Genomic DNA, 20,305 nt, shown 5'->3' with positions numbered 1-20,305 from the left:
AACCACTGTGTACCCATTCTATGCTGTTCCAGCTTGGAACAGACTAGGAGGGGTTGTGACAGGGCTTTGCTCTTGTAAAGGCTTATAGTCTGAAGGCATGTATGGAAAGGAAGTGGGAGAGGCTTCAGGAGCCTGCCCCACCTTCCAACCCCATCAGTACCCCTAGGGTTTTAGAATCAGGCCATCAAACTAGGAAAAACCAAAGATGGTGAGCAGCTATCTGCAGAAGGGACCTGGAACTGGGCTATTGCTGAGGGGCTGAGGGGTAGAAGGAGGCAACTAGCATGTGGCTGTGACAAGGAAAATTTTATTAATCTCTGTTCATTTTGGAAGACAGCTTGCCTCAATGCCCTATTAGAAGTTAATGCTTCTCAGAATAAACTCCCCATTTGCATTTGGGTTTTCTCAAACCATGAAGAGACAAGTTACCTCTGGGTAACTGGATCAAGAGATATGCTGTTTCTGGCCCTAAGGACTGAGAATCTCACCTCTAGATGCTTTGAAGGGTCTGCCCCATCATAACTCTGTGCTAACTCCTCGTTCCTGAGGTCTGCACATGAAATTTTTCTGTTTTTGTGCCAAAGTCCAGGTTCTCCCGCCCCACCTTAACCGCAGTGAGCTAATCAACAAATAAGTACTGAGATCCACTCTGTGCCAGATCCTGCTTGTTGGGCTGTGGGTACACAAAGTGGAGTAATTTGCTGATTATGCCCTGGAGAAACGTTAATTCCAGATAAGCCTCCACTCCCTTCCCAGCATACACACCCCAGTATTTGAGTTTGGAGAGGGAATGGTACAATTTCCTTGATTCTGAATAAGATTCGGCTCCTGAAAAATCCCTTTCAAAGCCAACGTCCCTCCTGATCCTTTTCCAAAGCCGAGGGGTAGCAAGCAGGAGGAGGCAAGGACCACCTTTCCTCCCAGCCCCGCGTCCGCAGTTCGGTCCTCCTAGCGCAGGTGGCGACGTGCGACTCCCGAGAAGCCGGAAGCCGCGGCCGGGAGGGGCGGGGCGGAGGCGGGCAGATCACTTCCGGCACTGGCTGTTTAGAGCCCTGCTCCTCAGGTGTGGGTACCCGGCGCTGCCCTTGGGGGACGTGGACTCTTTCCCGCAGTCGAACTTCGGCTTCCTGGGCTCCCAGAAGGGCCGCTTGTTCCGGGAGCGGGGCGGCGTGGGGCCGGGGGCTGGTGAGTGGCCGTCCAGCGCAGAGGGACCCGGGGGACCCGGCCGGCATCCCCAGGCCCGAGCTCTGTGCCTGTCAGAAGTCGGCTGGTCTCGCGTAGTCGCTCCCAAAGAGGAGGGAGCGAGGGGAAATGCTGCGTGGAGACGGGCCTGTACCGGACGCTGGGATGCTGGCGTCGATCCACCCTTCTGGGGCTTCGGGGCTGCAGCCTTCAGTTCTCATCTTCCAAGGAGCCCCCCTCCGTCCGCCCCATACACCTCACTCCTCCTCCGCTCCGCCTGTTAGGCCTCGGCTGAGGTTTCAAGTTCCCATTTTGACGAGAAAGAAACCAAGGTCTAGGCATAGAAGATCATCTGCTCGCCAAGGGCACTTGGCTGCCAAGAAGTGGCAGAATTCCCTCTGCCCCCTCGCAGGGGAGTAGGGAGGAGAGCAGAAAATCAACCTCTAGATTCCCTGAGCTTGAGCACCTCTCTGTTTCCTGGTGGAGGGACACAGGCCAAAAAAAGGCCCTCAGCTGCCTGTGTGTCAACTCTGGCCCTGTCTTGCTCCAAAGCCTTGAATCCCACATTTCAGATCTCACATTCCTCAGTCTGACAACCAAACACTGGAGGATTTGGTCCCTCCCTAACCCTCCTGTAATGACAGCTGCCCCATCCAAGGGTTCCTTTTCTGCAGGGGCCATGAGGTGAGCCTCATTTCCTAGTTCCTCTCTCCCCACCTCCCACCTGAAGCTCTTCAACTAAAGCATGTATTTGACGGCCCTTAGGGGGTAAAGAATTGTGAGCTAGGAAAGAACATCTTAGTCCTCACCTATGGCTCTTATTGATTGGTGAGCCATTAATGCCTTATCCCTTTAGGCAAAAGGACTCCTTGAAAGCACACCTTTGGGGCTTATGATAGAGGAGGGATGGGTTATGCCAGCAGCATTCAGTTCAACCCAACCTGTGTTTTCAGATTCCCACCCACTCCTGGCTCTGTACCAAGTTAATATAAATTAGACAAGAAGATTGATTCCTGCTCAGCCCAATAAGGAAGGCATCACATGGTTTTGCTTCTCAGATCCAATGACCATTGTCCAGCAGAGAAAGCCTTGTGAAGGCTGGACTTGGGAGAGATTAGTTTTGATGTGTGGGAAGAGGGAACAATCCTTAAGTAGGACCTACCCAAAGATATGGGAGTATTAGGCAAGGAGGCAGACAGAGCTCTGAGAAGGAAGGGAGGTGGGCAAAAGGTACACTTGACCATGTTCACTGTGCCTGCAGCTGTCCGGCCAGCCAATTGGTGTTCCTTGACTGCCTTTGTGCTCTTGCCTCAGATGTATCCCACACCTGGTCTTCCTGCCTCTGCCACAGCCTCATCAGTTTCCTGGGGTTCTTGATGCTGCTGGTCACCTTCCCCATTTCTGGCTGGTTTGCCCTGGAGATCCCCAGGGTGGTTGGGTCATACTGAGCATTGATGGATGAACTTTTTGTCCTCTGTCTCCTTCCCTTAAGTATATTATCACACTTCCGGAAAATGGGCTGGGCCAGGACACATCTTTCAGTTGAGGAAACTGAGGCTCATATTTGTCCAAAGTCATACAGGAACCAAACTCCCAAGTCCTGGGTTCTGGACAATAGTGTTAAGGTGCATACTGATATCTTTGCCAAACCTCCCTGCCTTTGGATTAGGCTAAATTGGAACTGGAAAACACTAAAATTGGCCCCAGAGATAACGAGTGAAAGGAATTTAGGCCTTGTTTCCACAGGGGGTATCTGCAGATGGGAAAGGGATGAACTATAGTTGAGGATCACACCTGAAAGCCACAGTGAAGTGGAAGCCAAGCAGGCCTGGCTCTTTGTGCAGCCCTAGGCCATGGCCAACTTTTCTAGAAAGACTTTGGGTTTGGTGTAGTCTGGAAGGAAGTCCTTAGAAAGTCCTAAATCCTAGTCCTAAAACTGCCACTGAAACAAATACTGTGACCTTGGGCAAGTCACTTTGCCTCTCTGGGCCTTCATTTCTCAATGTGGATATATTTACTTCTTTGAGGACTCCAGCACCTGAAGTTGGCAAAGCCCTTTGCTTAGGGTTGCGGATGGAGCAGCCCAGAATTTGATCCTAACTAATTCAAGGACAGACAGTTTTCTGGGTTGAGTCACATCTAGCTTCAGACCACAGAAAAGAAAAGTTTCTCTGAGGATCAAGAAACAGTGTGGTAGTGGAGAGCATGGCTTCTGGAGTCATTCAGAGCTGCATTCAGATCTTGCCTATTTCAGTTAGGGACTGTGATTTTTGAGTAAGTCACAACCCCTCAGAGCCTTGGTTTTCTCATGTAAACACAGTTTAAGGATACCTGACATTGCCCAGGGCAAGGGGGAGAGAGGTGAGGGAGGGCCCTGGGCAGACATCAATGCCAATCTGGGCTTACCACACTCAACCCTTCCTTTGCCATTGTGAGCAGATTGTGCCCACCTATGATCAGATGATTGTGTTTCTATTGAGCTGGATCCGTACCCCCCAAGAGCCTGGCATGGTTTTGCTCCTGCCTTCATTGGCTCCTTTCAGAGGGTGGATCTGAGGACACGAGCTTTCAACGTCCCTCCCTGCAAGGTGAGGGGCTTCTTGGCTCTCCTGGACAGAGAGAATGGGGGCTGTGCAGAGTGTATCCTGGGTGCCAGTAACTTGGCCTATGAGTAGCCATCAGAGGTAGGAGAAGGGGAGTATGGAGGAGAGCAGAAAATTGAGGCTAGCGGCTGGGAGCCCATTCTTGCTACAAATACCTAACCCCATATACTTGAGGACACCATTTTGTCCATGAGGCTCTAGTGACCAGGTAGGTGGATCAAGCTGGGTGGTCTCAGTGGGCCTGATCTCCCTGCAGCTTCAGCCCCTTGAAAGTCTCCTCTTTCATGCCCCCTGCCCCCGATCTAAGAATGGGGCCATGCTGCCTGTGGGGGCCAATGTCCAGTTCAGGGCTCCAGTATTGTCAGTGATGACTGTGAAGGACCTGAACACAGCCATAGCCCAGAATGCCATGACCAAGGCCCTGCTCAAGAGGCCTCTGCAGGCAATCCAGATGGAGAAGCTCAAGATCAGCAACCAGCTCCTGGTAGGCAGCACTTCACAGGGCAGAATTCAGTGGCTGGCACCTGGGCCTCCCTTTGCCTGCGGGATACTTTGAGCAAAGCAGCAGATCCCTTTAGGCCTCAGTCTACCCTATGCATGAAGAGTGTGACAACTTTTGAAGAGCCAGTGGTATGGGTGGGACTATGAGTATGTATGTAGCACTTCATTGTCTATTTGCCTATTAATGGACACTTAAGTTGCTTCCATACTGTAGCTATTGTAAATAATGCTGTGATGAACATAGATCTACACTAATAAAAGAGAAAAATGGTAATTGGCGTACGACCGCTACCCTTCCCATTGGCTAATCAGCATATCCTTATGCAAATTAACTGTCAGCCAAGATGGCGGCCGGCAGCCAGGCAGCTGGAAGCGAACATGAGGCTTGCTTGCTCCAGCGACTGCAGACTCCAACGTTCCCCGCCTGACTTGCGGCCTCTGAGCTGGCAGTTTGAAACATTCTAACAAATATAGCCGGCTGGGATCTCAGAGCTGAAGTTATACATTGTTTCGATTATAGAATGGCAAACAAACCAGCAGCGGAAGCCTCAGAGCTAGAGCCAGAGCTAAAGCTGGCCCAGAAGAAAAAAAAAAAAAGAAAAAAAGGAGTGGTTGGGAGCTCCAGTCAACAACCGCCAGCCTGAAAGCAGCCCTCAGCCCCTCACCCAGACTGGCCAGGCACCCCAGTGGGGACCCCCACCCTGAAGGGTGTGTGACCAGCTGCAAACAGCCATCATCCCCTCATCCAGGCTGGCCAGGCACCCCAGTGGGGACCCCCACCCTGATCCAGGACACCCTTCAGGGCAAACCAGCCGGCCCCCAGGCCTCTATCCTATATAGTAAAAGGGTAATATGCCTCCCAGCACCGGGATCAGCGGAGCCGCGAGGCCTCCTGGCACCAGATCAGCATGACAGGGGGCACGCCAAACCCCTGACGCCTGGGCCTTGGTTTACAAGGTGTGGCATCTCCACACCCCCCTATACGGCCCTTCTCTTCTTGTTTAGAAAGAGTATTTACCTAAAACACTCATCTCTCAAGGGCCCTTCTTCTGTGTGTGACGGGTAAGAGCCATAACCCTCCCCATCGGCCCTGCCCTGAGTGTACCAGTGCCAGCCACCCCAACCCCCTGATTCCGCCCTGCTGTGTGTGTGACAGGGGGCGGTGGCCCTAACTCCCCTATCAGCCCTACTCTGTGCGTGACAGGAGAGGAGTTCCCCAACCCCCTGATGGGCCCTTCTTTTTTCGTGGCGGGGGGGGGGGCAGTGCCCCAACCCCCTGATTGGCCCTTCTCTGTGAGTGACAGGGGGCAGCGCCCCAACCCCCTGATTGGCCCTGCTCTGTGCATGACAGGGGGTGGTGCCGCAACCTCCCCATTGACCCTGCCTTGAGTGTGATAGGGGGTGGTGCCCCAATCCCCCAATCAGCCCTACCCTGAGCGTGACTGAGGGTGGCATCACAACCTCCCAATCCGCCCTGCTCTGTGCATGACAGGGGTCGGCGCCCCAACTCCCCAATCAGCCCTGCTCTGAGCCCGACCAGGGGCTGCACCTAGGGATTGGGCCTGCCCTCTGCCACCCAGGAGCAGGCCTAAGCCAGCAGGTCGTTATCTCCCGAGGGGTCCTAGACTGCGAGAGGGCACAGGCCGGGCTGAGGGACCCCCCCTTCCCCCCGGAGTGCACAAATTTTTGTGCACCGGGCCTCTAGTATGTATATAACAGTTTGAATTAGTGTGTTGGATTTCTTCAGACACCCAGAACTGGGATTGCTGGGTTATAGAGTAGTTCTATTTTTAGTTTTTTGAGGAATCTCCATACTGTTTTCCAAAGTGGCTATGTTATATAGGACAAGGGTCTCAAGGTCTGGGTATTCTTACTAAATGCCATTCTTGCTAAGTGTTAAAATGTAGCACAATATTTTGCAGAAGCAGCTGTACACAGGATGTGCTTGACAAGAACCCTACCATATTAAGTGTAGCCAACTGCAAACAAGAAATCAACATTTAATTAACCAAATCTATCTATATAAAAGGCTAAGTGACAGACCGTCCAATTGACGCACACTGGCAATTTAGAAATAAATGCTGACTCGCACATGCGCAATACATATAAAGCTCTCGCTGGCGCAATTGCATGTGTATGTTTCCATCTGTCATTGTCGATTGTGAATTTGGCTGTTTTTGTTGAAATGATTTGTAATGGATCTATTATTGAAGCTACCTTTGGGACTAGTAAATCTATAGATACTATTAAAAACATATCTAAACACGTGATTCTTTGTCCAAAAAATGAGCATGTTCATAAATTAAATGAAGAAATTTTGGATACACTGGATGGAGATTTTCACACCTATTTGAGTGATGATTCCATCGATTCAATTGATGCCGAAAAGGAAAATTTCCCCAGCGAATTTCTTAATAGTATTACTCCTTCAGGAATGCCATGTCATAAATTAAAATTGAAAGTAGGTGCAATCATAATGTTACTGAGAAATATTAATAATAAATGCAGTCTTTGTAATGGTACTAGATTTATTATCAAAAGATTGCAACCTAACATAATCAAAGCTGAAGTATTAACAGGATCTGCGGAAGGAGAGGTTGTTCTGATTCCAAGGATTTGTCCCTGTCTGACACTGGCCTCCCATTTAAATTAATTCAAAGATAGTTTCCCATGATGCCAACATTTGCAATGACTATTAATAAATCACAAGGACAAACTCTAGACATAGTAGGAGTATTCCTACCTGAACCCATTTTCAGACATGGTCAGCTATATGTTGCTTTCTCTCTAGTTCGAAGAGTGTGTGACGTTTAAGTTAAAGCTGTACTAGTAAATACTTCATCACAAGGGAAATTAGTCAAGCACTCTGAAAGTGTTTTTACTCTTAATGTGGTATACAGGGAGATATTAGAATTAGTTTAGTCAATTTACCAGTCATTGTTTTTATCACTGTTGTTTTTGTTTTAATATAATTTTTTGTTTTTATGTCATGTCTTTGTTGTCATATCATGTTGTTATTGTTTATTTATTGATCAGTTTATATATTATTTTCATATACTAATACATTTCACTAATTTTCTTTCATCTCTGACACTTCTATTATAGACAAAGGGTAAATAGTGATATTACAATATTTCTTCTAATTAATTTCCTTTCAATGTGCACAAATCCGTGCACCAGGCCACTAGTAGTATATATAAGCAATGGCTAAGCCTCCCATCAGGGAGATAGAGCTTTGGATGTGAATCTCCTGTCTCCTTTACTTGCTGTAACTAAATAAAACTAAGGATAATCAATGCCCCCCAAGTGGTGAACTCCTTGAGTTAGGTAACAGGTACACCAATCTGCATACCCAGCAACAGTGCACAGGATTCCCTTTTCTGGACATCCTCATCAACTTGTTTGTTGATTTATTGATAATAGCCATTTTGACAGGTGATATCTTATTGTGGTTTTAATTTGCATTTCTTTATTAGTGACTTTGACCATCGTTTCATATATTTGTGTCTTCTTTGGAGAACTTATCTATTCAGGTCCTCTGCCCATTTTTTAATTGGATTGTTTTGTGTGTGTGTGTGTGTGTGTGTGTGTGTGTTTGGTGTCAAGTTGTATGTATGAGTTTCTTATGTATTTTGAGTATTAACCCTTTATTGGATGTATCACTGGCAAATATCTTCTCCCATTCAATAGGTTATCTTTTTGTTTTGTTCTAATTATGTGAAACATGCCTTTGGTATTTTGATAAGAATTGCATTGAATCTCTAGATTATTTGGGGTAGTATAGACATTTTAACCATGTTAATTCTTCCTATCCATGAGCACAGTATATGCTTCCATTTATTTATATCTTATTCAGTTTCTTTTTTCAATGTCATAGTACTCCAAGTACAGGTCTTTTACCTTCCTTGGTTAAATTTATTCCTAGGTATTTTATTCTTTCTGATGCAATTGTAAATGGGATTTTCTTTTTTAAATATATTTTTATTGATTTTCAGAGAGGAAGAGAGAGATAGGAACATCAGTGGTGAGGGAGAATCATTTATAGGCTGCCTCCTGCATGCCCCCCACTGGGGATTGAGCCCACAACCCAGGCATGTGTCCTTGGCTGGAATCGAACCCGGGACCCTTCAGTCCACAGGCCAACGCTCTATCCACTAAGCTAAACCAGTTAGGGCTAGGATTTTCTTAATTTCTCTTTTTGATAGTTTATTATTGGTGTATTAAAATGTAACCAATGCCTGAATATCAGTTTTGTATCCTGCGACTTTACTGAATTCACTTATTCTAATAGGGTTTTTTTGGGGGCAGGGGGAGGGGGAATCTTATATAGGTTTCCTATATAGTACCATTGTTATGGTAGGCAGCCATCAATCAGAGCCTGGCTGGCCACTTCAGAGAGACGGGCTAGGCCAGGGCTGTGTAAAGGACACTGCCATGGAAATCCAGGGGTGCCCTGCAGACTCCAACCAATAGGGAGGTGGACTGAGAGCTATAGCATCTCTAGGCTTCCTGATGGTGGATCCTGCAGCACTCTCCCCACTACATAGACAGTCAGGGAGCACCAAGAATCTCCCCCATTGGCTATGATGGCTCTGGGGGAGGTTCTTACACCAAGCTGCCAAAAAGCTAGAAAGATGAATGAACAGGGCCCCAGTGCTGAAAGCTAGCAAGATAATTGGATAGAAAAAAGCCCTCCTCTCCCTATCCCTGTAAGAACTCTGGGCTTGAGCAGGAAGAGGAGATGGTCTTTGAGACTGGAGTCCACCACTCTCCCAGGTTCTAGCACCTGGATAAAACCTTTTTCCTTTTGCACCAGTGCCTGTCTCAAAAGTTTGGCTTTTGGGTGGAACCTGTGTTTTTTGTTACATCTTATCATCTGCAAATAATGACAGTCTTACTTCTTCCTTTCCAATTTGGATGCCCTTCCTTCCTTCCTTCCTTCCTTCCTTCCTTCCTTCCTTCCTTCCTTCCTTCCTTCCTTCCTTCCTTCCTTCCTTCCTTCCTTCCTTCCTTCCTTCCTTCCTTCCTGTCTGATTGTTGTGTTGACTTCCAATACCATATCTAATCTAATAAAAGAGAAACATGGTAATTAGTGTACGACCGCTACCCTTCCCATTGGCTAATTATCGAGATATGCAAATTAATCACCAGCCAAGATGGCGGTTAACCGCCAACAAAGATGGCGGTTAATTTGCATATGTAGGCACAATGCAGGGAGGCAAAAGGGAAAGCACGGAAAGAAGCCCCCTGCCACTGACAGTGATCAGAAACCCAGGGGGGAGCTAAGAGCTGGGGGGCAGGGGAAAGGCGGCCCCCAGGCCGGTTTCGCCCCAGCCATGATCGGAGAATCGGGTGCCTTTGCCGCACTGGCCAGTGATAGCGGGAAGTAGGGGTGGGGCCAGCAATGGGAGCTGGGCAGGATTTTCTATTCCTATTTTCATCAGGGTATTGGTCTATAACTTTTTTGTTCTGTCTTTGGCTTTGGTATTAGGGTAATGCTGGCCTCGTAAAATGAGTTTGGGAACTTTCTTTTGGCATAGTTTGAGAAGGAGAGGGGTTAATTCTTCTTTGAATGTTGGTAAAATTCACCTCTGAAGCCATCCAGTCCTGGACTTTTGTTTGTTAGGAGTTTTTATTATTATTATTACTGATTTGATTTCGTTAGTAGTTATTGATCTGTTCACAATTTCTGTTTCTTGTTGATTTAGCCTTGGGAGATTGTATGTTTCTAGGAATTTATACATTTCCTCTAAGTTGTCCAATTTGTTGGCATGTAGTTGTTCATAATATTTTCTTATAATCATTTGTATTTCTGTGATGTCAGTTGTTACTTCTCTTTATTTCTGATTTTATTTATTGGGTTCTCTTGCCTTTTTTCTTGATGAGCCTGGTTAAAGTTTTATCAACTTTATTTAACTTTTTCTAGGTTTTTTAGGTGGAAGGTTAGATTGTATATTTGAGATTTTTCTTGTTTCTCAAGGTAGGCCTGTATTGCTATGAATTTTCCTCTTAGAACTTCATTGGCTTTGTCCCATAGATTTTTGGGGTGTTGTGTTTTTAATTTTATTTGTCTCAAGATATATTTTTATTTCTTTCTTTATCTCATTGTTAATCCATTTATTGTGTAATAACATGTTATTTAGCCTCCATGTGTTTGTGTATATTTCAGTTTTCTTCTAATTGATTTCTAGTTTCATACCATTGTGTTTAGAGAAGATGCTTGCTATGATTTAAATCTTATTAAATTTATTGAGAGTTGTTTTGTGGCCCAGCACGTGGTCTATCCTTGAAAATGTTCCATGTACATTTGAAAAGCATGTATATTCTGCTTCTTTGGGGTGAAATATTCTTAAAATACCTATTAAGTCCATTTGGTCTGATGTATCATATAAAGCTATTATTTTCTTGTTGGTTTTCTGTCTGGAAGATCAATCCATTGATACCAATGGGGTATTAAAGTCCCTTATGATGACTGTACTACTATAGACCTCTCTCTCTTTATGTCTGCCAATATTTGCTTTAGATATTTAGGGGTTCCCACATTGGGTGTGTAAATGTTTGCAAGGGTTATATCTTCTTATTGGATTGACCCCTTTATCATTATGAGATGTCTCTTTTTGTCTTTGTTGTTTTAAAGTCTATCTAGTCTATATATCTCTAATATATCAATCCCAGCTTTTTGTTGTTGTTCCTTTCCGTCTGTGTGTGTCTTTGTATCTGAAGTGGGTCTCTTGTAGGCAGCATATGCATGGGTCTTGTTTTCTTATCTATTCAGCCACCTATGTCTTTGGATTGGATCATTTAATCAATTATATTTAAAGTGATTATTGATAGGTATATAGTTATTGCCATTTTATTATTCATATATTTTATCTTTTCTTCTTCTTCTTCTTAAATGCAGGAAGCCACCACTTGCCAATACTGTCAGTGCACCAAGGAATGTGGAAGGCCAATGGACCTTGGGCATTAGCAGGGCTGATGCTAAGCACCAAGTGTTGAGATAGTGGTGGCTCAAGGCAATTCCCTAACCTGATAATCCTTTTACTGTTTACCAAACTTTAAATTTGATATGCCTGTATGCATTGTTAAAGGGCAAATGTGTATTCAAGTAAATAAATAGTGGACCAGGCCAGGTTTCGGTGTGCCTCTTCAAGAAATAGGTCTCCACCTGGCCCCCAATGCCTTCTAAATTCATATTTCTTGTATAGTATTTTCATTTGTGCATCGGCCCCTCCTTCAGATCCTGAACCCTGCTGTGAAGGTTGTGGCACTTAAAGAATTCCCTTTAACCTTTCTTCAAATAATACTGGTTTGGTGGTGATGAATTCCTTTGGCTTTTTCTTGTCTTAGAAACACTTTCTCTCTCCTTTGATTCTAAATGATAGTCCTGCTGGGTAGAATAATCTTGGTTGTAGGTACTTGCTTTTAATCACTTTGAATATTTTGTGCTAATCCCTCCTGGCCTGCAACGTTTTTGTTGAGAAATCAGCTGATTATCTTCTGGGAGCTCCCTTTTAGGAGCTTTTCTTTTGGTGCTTTTAAGATTCTCTTTTTGTCTTTTACCTTTGGCATTTTAATGTGATGTGTCTTGGTGTGGGCCTCTTTGGGTTCATCTTGTTTGGGACTGTGCCCTTCCTGGATTTGTATGCCTATTTCCTTTGCCAGGTCAGGAAACTTTAATCATTATTTCTTCAAGTAGGTTTTCAATTTCTTCCTCTTCCTCTTTTCCTTTGGGAACCCCTATAATGCAAATATTTTATGCTTGTTGTTGTCCCAGAGGTTTCTTAAACTATCCTCTTTAAAAAAAATTTTTTTTCTTTTTGCTGTGCAGAAAACTGAGAGAGGCAGTCTGGGGAGAGTCAGTCTCACACCAAGATGTTAGAATCATTTAGGGCCCATTTCCAAGACACAGTTGGCTGCTGGTAAAGTGGGATCAGTGCCTCTGGTTAAAATGAAATCTCAGGAAAGCCTGCACACCTCCCTAAGCCCTGGTTCAGGTATACATTTCTCATTCTCGCTCTCCTTTTCACCTACATTTCATCTTGAAGGATTGAACATTCCCCACCTCTTACTTGCTAGTCTCTCCTTAGCTGCTCCAGGCCAGCTGTTTTACCCCTCAGTGCCTTGGCCCAGCCTCCCACCCTCACCTGTCACTTTCTGCAGCAGGCCTTGCCTCCTAAGACTCAGGAGGAAAAAGTCTAGGACAAGAACTCTTTCATCCTCCTCCAGCATCACCCTTCAAAATCATCAACATCTGTGCTTTTTTGTTTTTTAATCTTCACCCAAGGATGTTTCCATTGATTTTAGAGAGAGGAGAGAAACATCAATTGGTTGCTTCCCACCTGGGTATGTGCCCTGATTGGGAATTGAACCCATGATCTTTCATTGTACAGAATGATTCTCCAACCAACTGAGCCACACCAGCCAGGGCTGTGCTATTTTTCCTGCCATGTTGGAAGCATCTGCTTACTCTGTCTGAGGTTCATCCTTGCACCAAAAATGCTCTGGCCCAGAACCTGGTTCACTTTATCCATTCATCCTCTCTTCTTCTTGCCTTTCTGCCTCTCTCTCCTTTCCTTGCTTTCCTCCTGTTCTTAGTCTTGGCTTCCCATAGGCTCCTAAGACAGTCATCACAGTGAACTCCCACTTGCTAATGCAGAGGGCACTTTTCAGTCCTTCCTCTACTTCACCCGGTGTCAGACTTTGACTCTGTGCACCCATCCTTCTTTTACTCTAGATCAGTCATCTGCTTCCCTGGGCTTCCATTACTCTGCACCCAGCTTCCTTTTTTCTTCCTGGTCACCCTTGTTCCTCCTGCCCTTCAGTTTCCAAGTTTCTGTCTTTTTTTTTTCCTATGACCTCCTAGGAAAGGCTCATTTACCTGGGGCCCTTGCTACCTCTGGACACTAATTATTTACACCACTCTGCGCTAGTCCTACTCTCTCCTGCACCCTGGACCCATTTATCCAACTGCCTATTGGGCAGCTGGCTGTGCCATACACATTAAAGCTTAATGTATTAAAAAAAGTTATCATCCCTCCCCTACCTACTCCCAATTCTGCGTCGCCTGCTGTGTGCCCTTCTAGACGAACACCCACACTCATGATCCACACCAGAGACCTTGCTGCGACCTTTGTGAAGAGGTTCAGGATCTGAAGGAGGGGCTGACGCACAAATGAAAATGCTGTACAATAAAACATGAATTTAGAAGGCATTGGGGGCAGGTGGACCCTCTTTCTTGAAGAGACACACCGAGACTGGGTCCCGTCTGCTTTTTATTCAGTTTTAGATACACATCTTGCCCTCAGTAAAGCACGGCAAACAAGTAGCAGACAGACAGTCTCAAAGGTCAGTAAAGATCAGTAAGGTCCAGTAAACATTTACAGTGGGGCCTTGACTTACGAGTGTCCCGACTAACGAGTTTTTTGAGATACCAGCTGTCTCTCAGCCGATTTTTTGCATTGAGTTGACAGAGTAATTTGAGTTAACAAGCTCCTTAACGAGCTCGGTCTCCGAACGAATTAAACTCGTAAGTCAAGGCCCCACTGTACTTGGAGGCTATCAGGTCAGGAGATTGCTTCGAGCCATCGCTATCTCAACACGAACAATCGGTGCCTAGCGTCAGCCCTGCTAACTCTCAAGGTCCATCAGTCTCCTGCGTTCGTTGGTGCACGCTCATGACAGTATTGGCAAGCCGTGGCTTCCCACAAACCTGACTCCTCCGCACTGCTTTCTCTGTCATCACACATCTGGGCAGCTGACTAGCCCAGTGGTTCTTTTTCTCTAGTATCTTGCTGTAGCTTCATATAGTTTACAGAATTGTGCTCCTTCTTGGATATATCTTGGCTCCACAGCCACCTGTCTGCCTGATACCAGATCCACATCATTTCTGTTGGCAATTTGAAACCACATCCTACTTTGGTCTCTGTGCCTTCACCCTCAGCCCCCTCCAACCCAGTGTCCACATGGCAGCCAAGAGAATCTTTCCAACAAGCAAGTCTGCTCTGTCAACTCCCTGCTAAACGCCTCTCTGGGGCTCCTTGTGCCTCAGAATAAATCCAGGTGAGCAGGAACAGCTACCTCTGATCCCCTCAGCTGTCTCCAGCCTCCCAGCCCACACTTGAGTGTTTAACTAAAGGGAACTTGCAATTCCAGAATGTTCCAGCCTCTCCTGTCTGAGCTTGTGCACATTCTGCCCTTCACCTGTATAATTCACTGCCCCATGTCCTCCCTGGTCCTCTCCTGGCTGCTTACTGCCAGTAGCGCACAGCTGGATTGTATTGTCCTGTGTCCATGTTCCCAAGCAGAAACTTGTCAAGGGGGTGCCTTGTGAGCCTGCCCAAAGAAGGTGCTCCGGGACGGTGTGCTGAATGAGTTCCATTTATCCCCACACTGTCCTCCAACTGGAGAGCAACAACGTGACCAGGGCCCGGGGGCTTGAGGTGGACCACGTGGAGCTGGCAGTGGAGGCTGTGCTACAGCCACCACAGGACAGTCCAGCTGGGCCCAGCTGGACAGTCCCCTCCAGCAGCTGGCTCTCCATTTCCTGGGGAGGGGCATTTACTCACTGGCAGGAGGTACCCTGCCCCCGGGGCCAGGTGAGGAGCCTCCTGCAAAGGGTGGGGGGCTCAGCAGGGCACTCAGCTTGGTGTCCAGCACAGGCTGAGCTTTGCTACTTGCTCCCTTAAGCAAGCACCTTTATGCAGTCCATTCTCTGCCTGTCTTTTCAGGCCACTCCGATTCTGGAGCTGACTAGAACTAAGGCGGTGGGAAGAGCCTAGGTGTCTCTAAGCGCGTGGAGGCCATGGTAGAAAAGAGATTTACATTCACACTGGAATAGCTTAGAAATAGGGTTTGGGAGTTAAGGATGAAAACTTAAGAGTGACTTCTTAGCTGAGTAGTGAGTTGAACACAGACCTGAAGTGGGTGTAAGAGGGAACTATTGCGAAGGTATGGAGGCCACAGTGATCCTGACCTTGGCAGCAAATTGACCTCCCCTCTCTGCCACTTCCCCAACCTTGTGGACTACCCCCACCAGACATCTTGGAGATGGTGAGCAAAGTTGAGTTGCCTGCCCTCACATTGGTGCTAGGCCCAGCTTGAAGCAGCCTGGCCGAGGGACTGCTGACTACTCTGCAGCCCCACCTGGTCAGCCAAGTTCGGGCCTGCTACCAGTTCAGTGTGGTCCTTCCCAGTGACACCCAGAGCGTCTACTCCCTGGACCTAACTAGAGGTGCAACTGCCCTCCCTACCCGCTCCTTCCCACCAAGATTGCTTGTAGCCCCTGCCCTCCACCCCGGGTCCATTTTTATCTTTTTTAAAAAGTATATTTTTATTGATTTCAGAGAGGAAGAAAGAGGAGAAAGAGATAGAAACATCAATGATGAGAGAGAATCATTGATCGGCTGCCTCCTGCACACCCCACACTGGGGATCCAGCCTGCAACCAGGCATGTGCCCTGACCAGGAATCGAACGTGAACTCCTGGTAGACACTCAACCACTGAGCCATCAGCATGGCTCCAGGCCTGTTTTAGATTTCCCCTGATGCTGTCAACAGTTTAGAGTGAACCATAGCAATCAGGGGCTCAGACACCATTTGCAGATGATGATTATCCAGACCTCTGTCTCCCTACCCTGTGCTCATCAGCAGGACAACTCAGATAGCCAAGCTTCCTGTACCAAGAGCCCTGCACATGCTGTAGACCTACTGTGTGCCAGGGTTTGTGCTGAGCACTTTTTGCTCATTAGCTCACCTACTTCTCACTGTGTGCCTATGATTTAGGTTGTATCATCATTCCCATTCTCCAGTTTGGAAACTGAGGCTCTGAGCAATTACATAGCCAATAGGATTTGAACCCAGGGTAATAGAACCTGAATGCTTAATCACTACTTTCTACTCCACCCAGTGGGACATGCTAATCATCTTTTCCCCATTGCATGTCTATCCCCCTACTCAAGGTGAAGGGCAACCTAGCAATGGCCATGAAACTGGAGGCTGTTCTTAGGGCCCTGAAGTAGCAGCCTTGGCTGACCATCCACAGCCCAGCCTAAGCCTGGCACCAAGCCAGAGGGGCATCTTGGAGGAAGAGGCATTGGCGCTACGCCTCAGATTACTGAGGCCCTGAGAAGGTTCAGGCCCAATCAGTTGCCAATGAATGGAGGCTGGGAGACACTGGCGGCAGGGCGAGGCTGAGTCAGGGCCCTTCTGACCTACAGTGGTTCTCTGGACAAGCCTTTGCTCATCACAATCCGCTGCTGAGTAACCGCCCTAAGATCGATACACAGCACCAGGACAGGAGAGCCAGGCCTGCTCTGCGGTGCTGGCTAGCTGACTGGAGAGGCAGGGCCCACCGAAACAGCCTGGCAGCAGCTGATTTGGTTCCAGTATGAAGGAGCAAAGCATGTGGCTCAGGCTCCCAGCTCCAGAGTGTGTGTGTATGTGTGTTTGGGGCAGGGTGGGGGGGGATCAGAGAGGTTGGGGGATGGAGGAGGAGGTGGCCACCAAGGAGAGGTCACTGCTGGAGGGATCTGGGGATCAGGCAGGTCCCAACTTCCAGATTACAATTCTGATCCAGGCCAGTGGGGGTGAGGTGAGAAAGAGTGGGTCCTGCTTCTCCGGCCAGGGCGTGAGCCCTCTTGACTCTGACTCTCTGACTCGTCCAACAGCTCTGTCTTGCATGCCTGATGGGCCTGGCTGGGGCCTAGGGCAGCATGAAGGGGAGCCCTACCCTTCCTGTGGTTCTTAGCAGAGGTTTGAAAACTCAAACAAATGTGTTTACAATGTCCTGGAGAGCAGTGGGGTGTGGGGATGGATGGTCCCCGATGTCCCTAGTGTCTGCAGCCAGGGACCAGAGCCCTGAAGGCTGACACAAGCCCTCATGATGCTCTAAATCACCCACAGATCTCCTTTCTGCTGAGGGATCTCAAAGCCCCTGGGGCAGGAGTGGGCACTCTGTTCCTCTTGAGAGTCAGGAGGTGTGCCAGGGAAGAGGGGGTATGCGTGTGTCAGAGCTGGTCCCGAAACAGGGTGGAGTCATCACATTCAGGAGAGGTTTCAGGGCTGCTCTCAGCTTCCCCTCCTGTTACACTTGGGTGGCCTGGCTTTCTGCTTCAGTGTTCCAGCCCCAAACCCGGGGACCCTTTGACTTCTCCATTCCTCAGAAATGAATCTAAAAAAAAAAAGAAAAGAAAAGAAAAGAAGAAGAAGAAGAAGAAGAAGAAGAAGAAGAAGAAGAAGAAGAAGAAGAAAGAAAGAAAGAAAGAAAGAAAGAAAGAAAGAAAGAAAGAAAGAAAGAAAGAAAGAAAGAAAGAAAGAAAGAAAAAGAAAAGGAAGAATGGAAGATAGAGAAATGACTCTCACTTCCTGAAGAGGCTTGTGAGGAAACCCCCAAAGAAATCTGAGCCCTGCCCTTGAGGAACAGCCTGTGGCACCAGGCCTCCCTCGGGACCTTCTCCAGCTTCCTTGGCATCAGGCTTTGTCCCTCCTCTTGTATGTCCTCCCGGCACAGCCTGCACACCCACCGGGGTCAGGTCGCAGCTCCAGAGCCCCTCCCCAGAGGGCCAGAGCCTCAGCCTGCTGTCCCTGCCCTGCCCTAGAGGGCCAGGCTGTCTATTCAAAAGCCTTACCACTCATCCCAGCCAGCCATACTCTCACCTCTCTGAGGCCCAATGGGGCATTGTCCTCCTCCCTCTCACTGGGCTTCCCCTTCACTTTGGGGTGCTCATTATGCCCCTTCCCCACGGTCTGAGTCAGTTCCTTGCAAAAGTGCCTGCCCTCCTGGTGGAACCATGAGCTTCACGTGTGAGAGATCTGCCTCTGTTCCCTCCATGGCTACAGGTGACTCACCAAGTGTTACAAGGGGCAGCCCAGGCACTTTCCTGTGAACACTTAAAGGAAACAGAAACTCCTCAGGCTCTGGGCCGGGGAGGACCAACATAACGTTTAGGGGAAACTGAAAGTTGCAGTTGTCTGTGTGGTGAGGAGCAAGTCCTCTGCCAGCCAGTATCCCCCATCTTGGAACTGTTTGCTACTCTGGTGAGGCCAGTGTTAGGTTAGGTGGCTCAGGAGGCGGCGAAGGAAATAAAGAGAGTTGATCAGAAAAGGAAGGAAGGAAGGAAAGTTTATTCTGCATCCCCGGGAGACCCACGTACCCCAAGGACAGGGCACGTGGATTCACGCCAACAGGGAGGGGGGCACTTTTTTTATACTGTGGTTGGGTGAGGGCGGGGGCGGGGGGGCCTGAGCTGAGGAATTCTCTGCCGCAGGGGATGGGTGGGGGTATTCAGAAAGAAGTCAGTATCTGTGTGGGGGTATGTGGATTAAGGGAGAAGAAGCCGGTGTCTGTGTCTGGCACGTTGATCTGTGAGAAATTCCAGGGGAAGTCCATTGTCTCATCACATGTCTGCATGTATCTGATCCTGGGATCTCTCCGACCTAACAGCCAGCAGTCCGGGTTCAGACCTTGCAGTCCCCACGGGAGAATGAGGGGTTCCTAACGGTCAGGGTATGGGGAGGGAGGAGGTGTCAATTAGAGAAGGTTCTTGAAGAGGTGTTGCCTGAAACTTACTGCTACGTGGGTGAGGAGAGGATAAGTGGGGGAAAAACATTGGGCAGAAGGGAAAGCCCCTGTGAGGGCATGGACAGGAGAAGCAACTGGGCACCTCCGATTTGGGGGACTAGAACCTGAAGTATGAGTGGGGATAAAACAATAACTTATTGTGTGCCAAGAATGTCCCTCTGATGGACTAGACACTGCCTATATATTACAATAGTTATGTTGTGTTTACATATTAATATATAATATATTATTTTGATGTTACTTTTTAAATATTTAAATTTCGAATAGCTAGTACAGTCACATGGATCAAAATGTTTAAAAGATTAAAAAGGCATACCATGAAATTGTCCTTCATACTCCTGACTCCATCCACGTTTCCTACATCTTCCTTCTAACAGGTACTTTTGTATTGGTTTCTTGGTTATTCTTCCAGAAGTTTTTTTTTTTTTTAATGTACATATAAGAAAATCCAAATATCTATCCTCAGTGTTTGTTTTTTTTACACAAGTTGCAACATAACAAACACATGTTGCTTTGTTCACATTAAACCTTGAGGTTTATCCCATATTAGCACATAGATGGTCCCCATTCGGTTTTGTAGTTATATATGATTTCATTGTATAGATGTATCACTATTTAACCTATCTTGCATTTAGATTATGTTTTGAGTTTTGCTATTCAAACAATGTTGCAGTAATAACTTTTAAATATGCCACTTAAACTGTGTTTATCAGTAGCATAAAATCCTAGGAGGGAAATTGCTAGGTCAAAGCATTTATAATTTAACTAGAGGCCCGTTGCATGAAGAGATTTGTGCAATAGGCCTTATCTTCCCCTGGCTGCCGGCACGGGTTTTCCTCCGGCACCCGGGACCCAGGCCTTCGCTCTGGCCGGAGCCTTCAGTCTCCTTCAGTCTCCTTCAGTCTTCGCTCCTCTCTGCTTTGCGCCTACGTATGCAAATTAACCTCCATCTTTGTTGGGTTAATTTGCATACTCTCCCAATTGGCTGGTGAGTGTAGTGGAGGTCAATTTACATGTTTGTCTATTATTAGGTAAGATAAATGCCCAAACACCCTTTTTGGAGTTTATTTCAATTTAAACTCTCCTCATCAGTGATTGAGAGTGTGTTTTTCTCATAGCCATGCCAACATAGTGTGTTTTTTGATGGACATATGGTTTCATTTGAGTAAATACTTAGGAGGAGAATTTCTGGGTCAAGAAAGTGCCAAACCAATTCCACAGTGGTGGTGCCAACCTTGAGCCTCATTCCTATGTGCTTATTGGGCACATGTCTTGTGAAGTGTCCAGATATTTTTTCCACTTAAAAGTTGGATTATTTTATTGGTATAGTATGAGTACTAGTTTTAAGAGTTCTTAGTATACTCTCGGACTACAAGTCTTTTAGCAGATGTGTATATTTGGAATATTTTCTCTCAGCTTGCCTTTCTTCTTGATGCTTT

At 47.0% G+C, this 20,305-nt stretch overlaps 1 protein-coding gene across 1 annotated transcript; it reads left to right on the top strand.

Annotated features, from left to right (window-relative positions):
• Window positions 1–412: 412 nt before the first annotated feature.
• On the top strand, window positions 413–16,305 carry STOML1 (stomatin like 1). Its single transcript, XM_023753174.1, is given in 11 exon segments — window positions 413–435; window positions 1,049–1,185; window positions 2,497–2,612; window positions 3,622–3,706; window positions 3,709–3,772; window positions 4,083–4,269; window positions 7,102–7,109; window positions 14,698–14,792; window positions 14,795–14,884; window positions 15,325–15,563; window positions 16,246–16,305. Coding segments are annotated over 11 exon segments (1,104 nt in total).
• The last annotated feature ends 4,000 nt before the right edge of the window (window positions 16,306–20,305 follow it).

The sequence above is a fragment of the Myotis lucifugus genome, unplaced genomic scaffold (assembly GCF_000147115.1).
Source record: "Myotis lucifugus unplaced genomic scaffold, Myoluc2.0 scaffold_41, whole genome shotgun sequence".
Classification (NCBI taxonomy): Eukaryota; Metazoa; Chordata; class Mammalia; order Chiroptera; family Vespertilionidae; genus Myotis; species Myotis lucifugus.
This window is presented reverse-complemented; position numbering and strand designations above follow the sequence as displayed.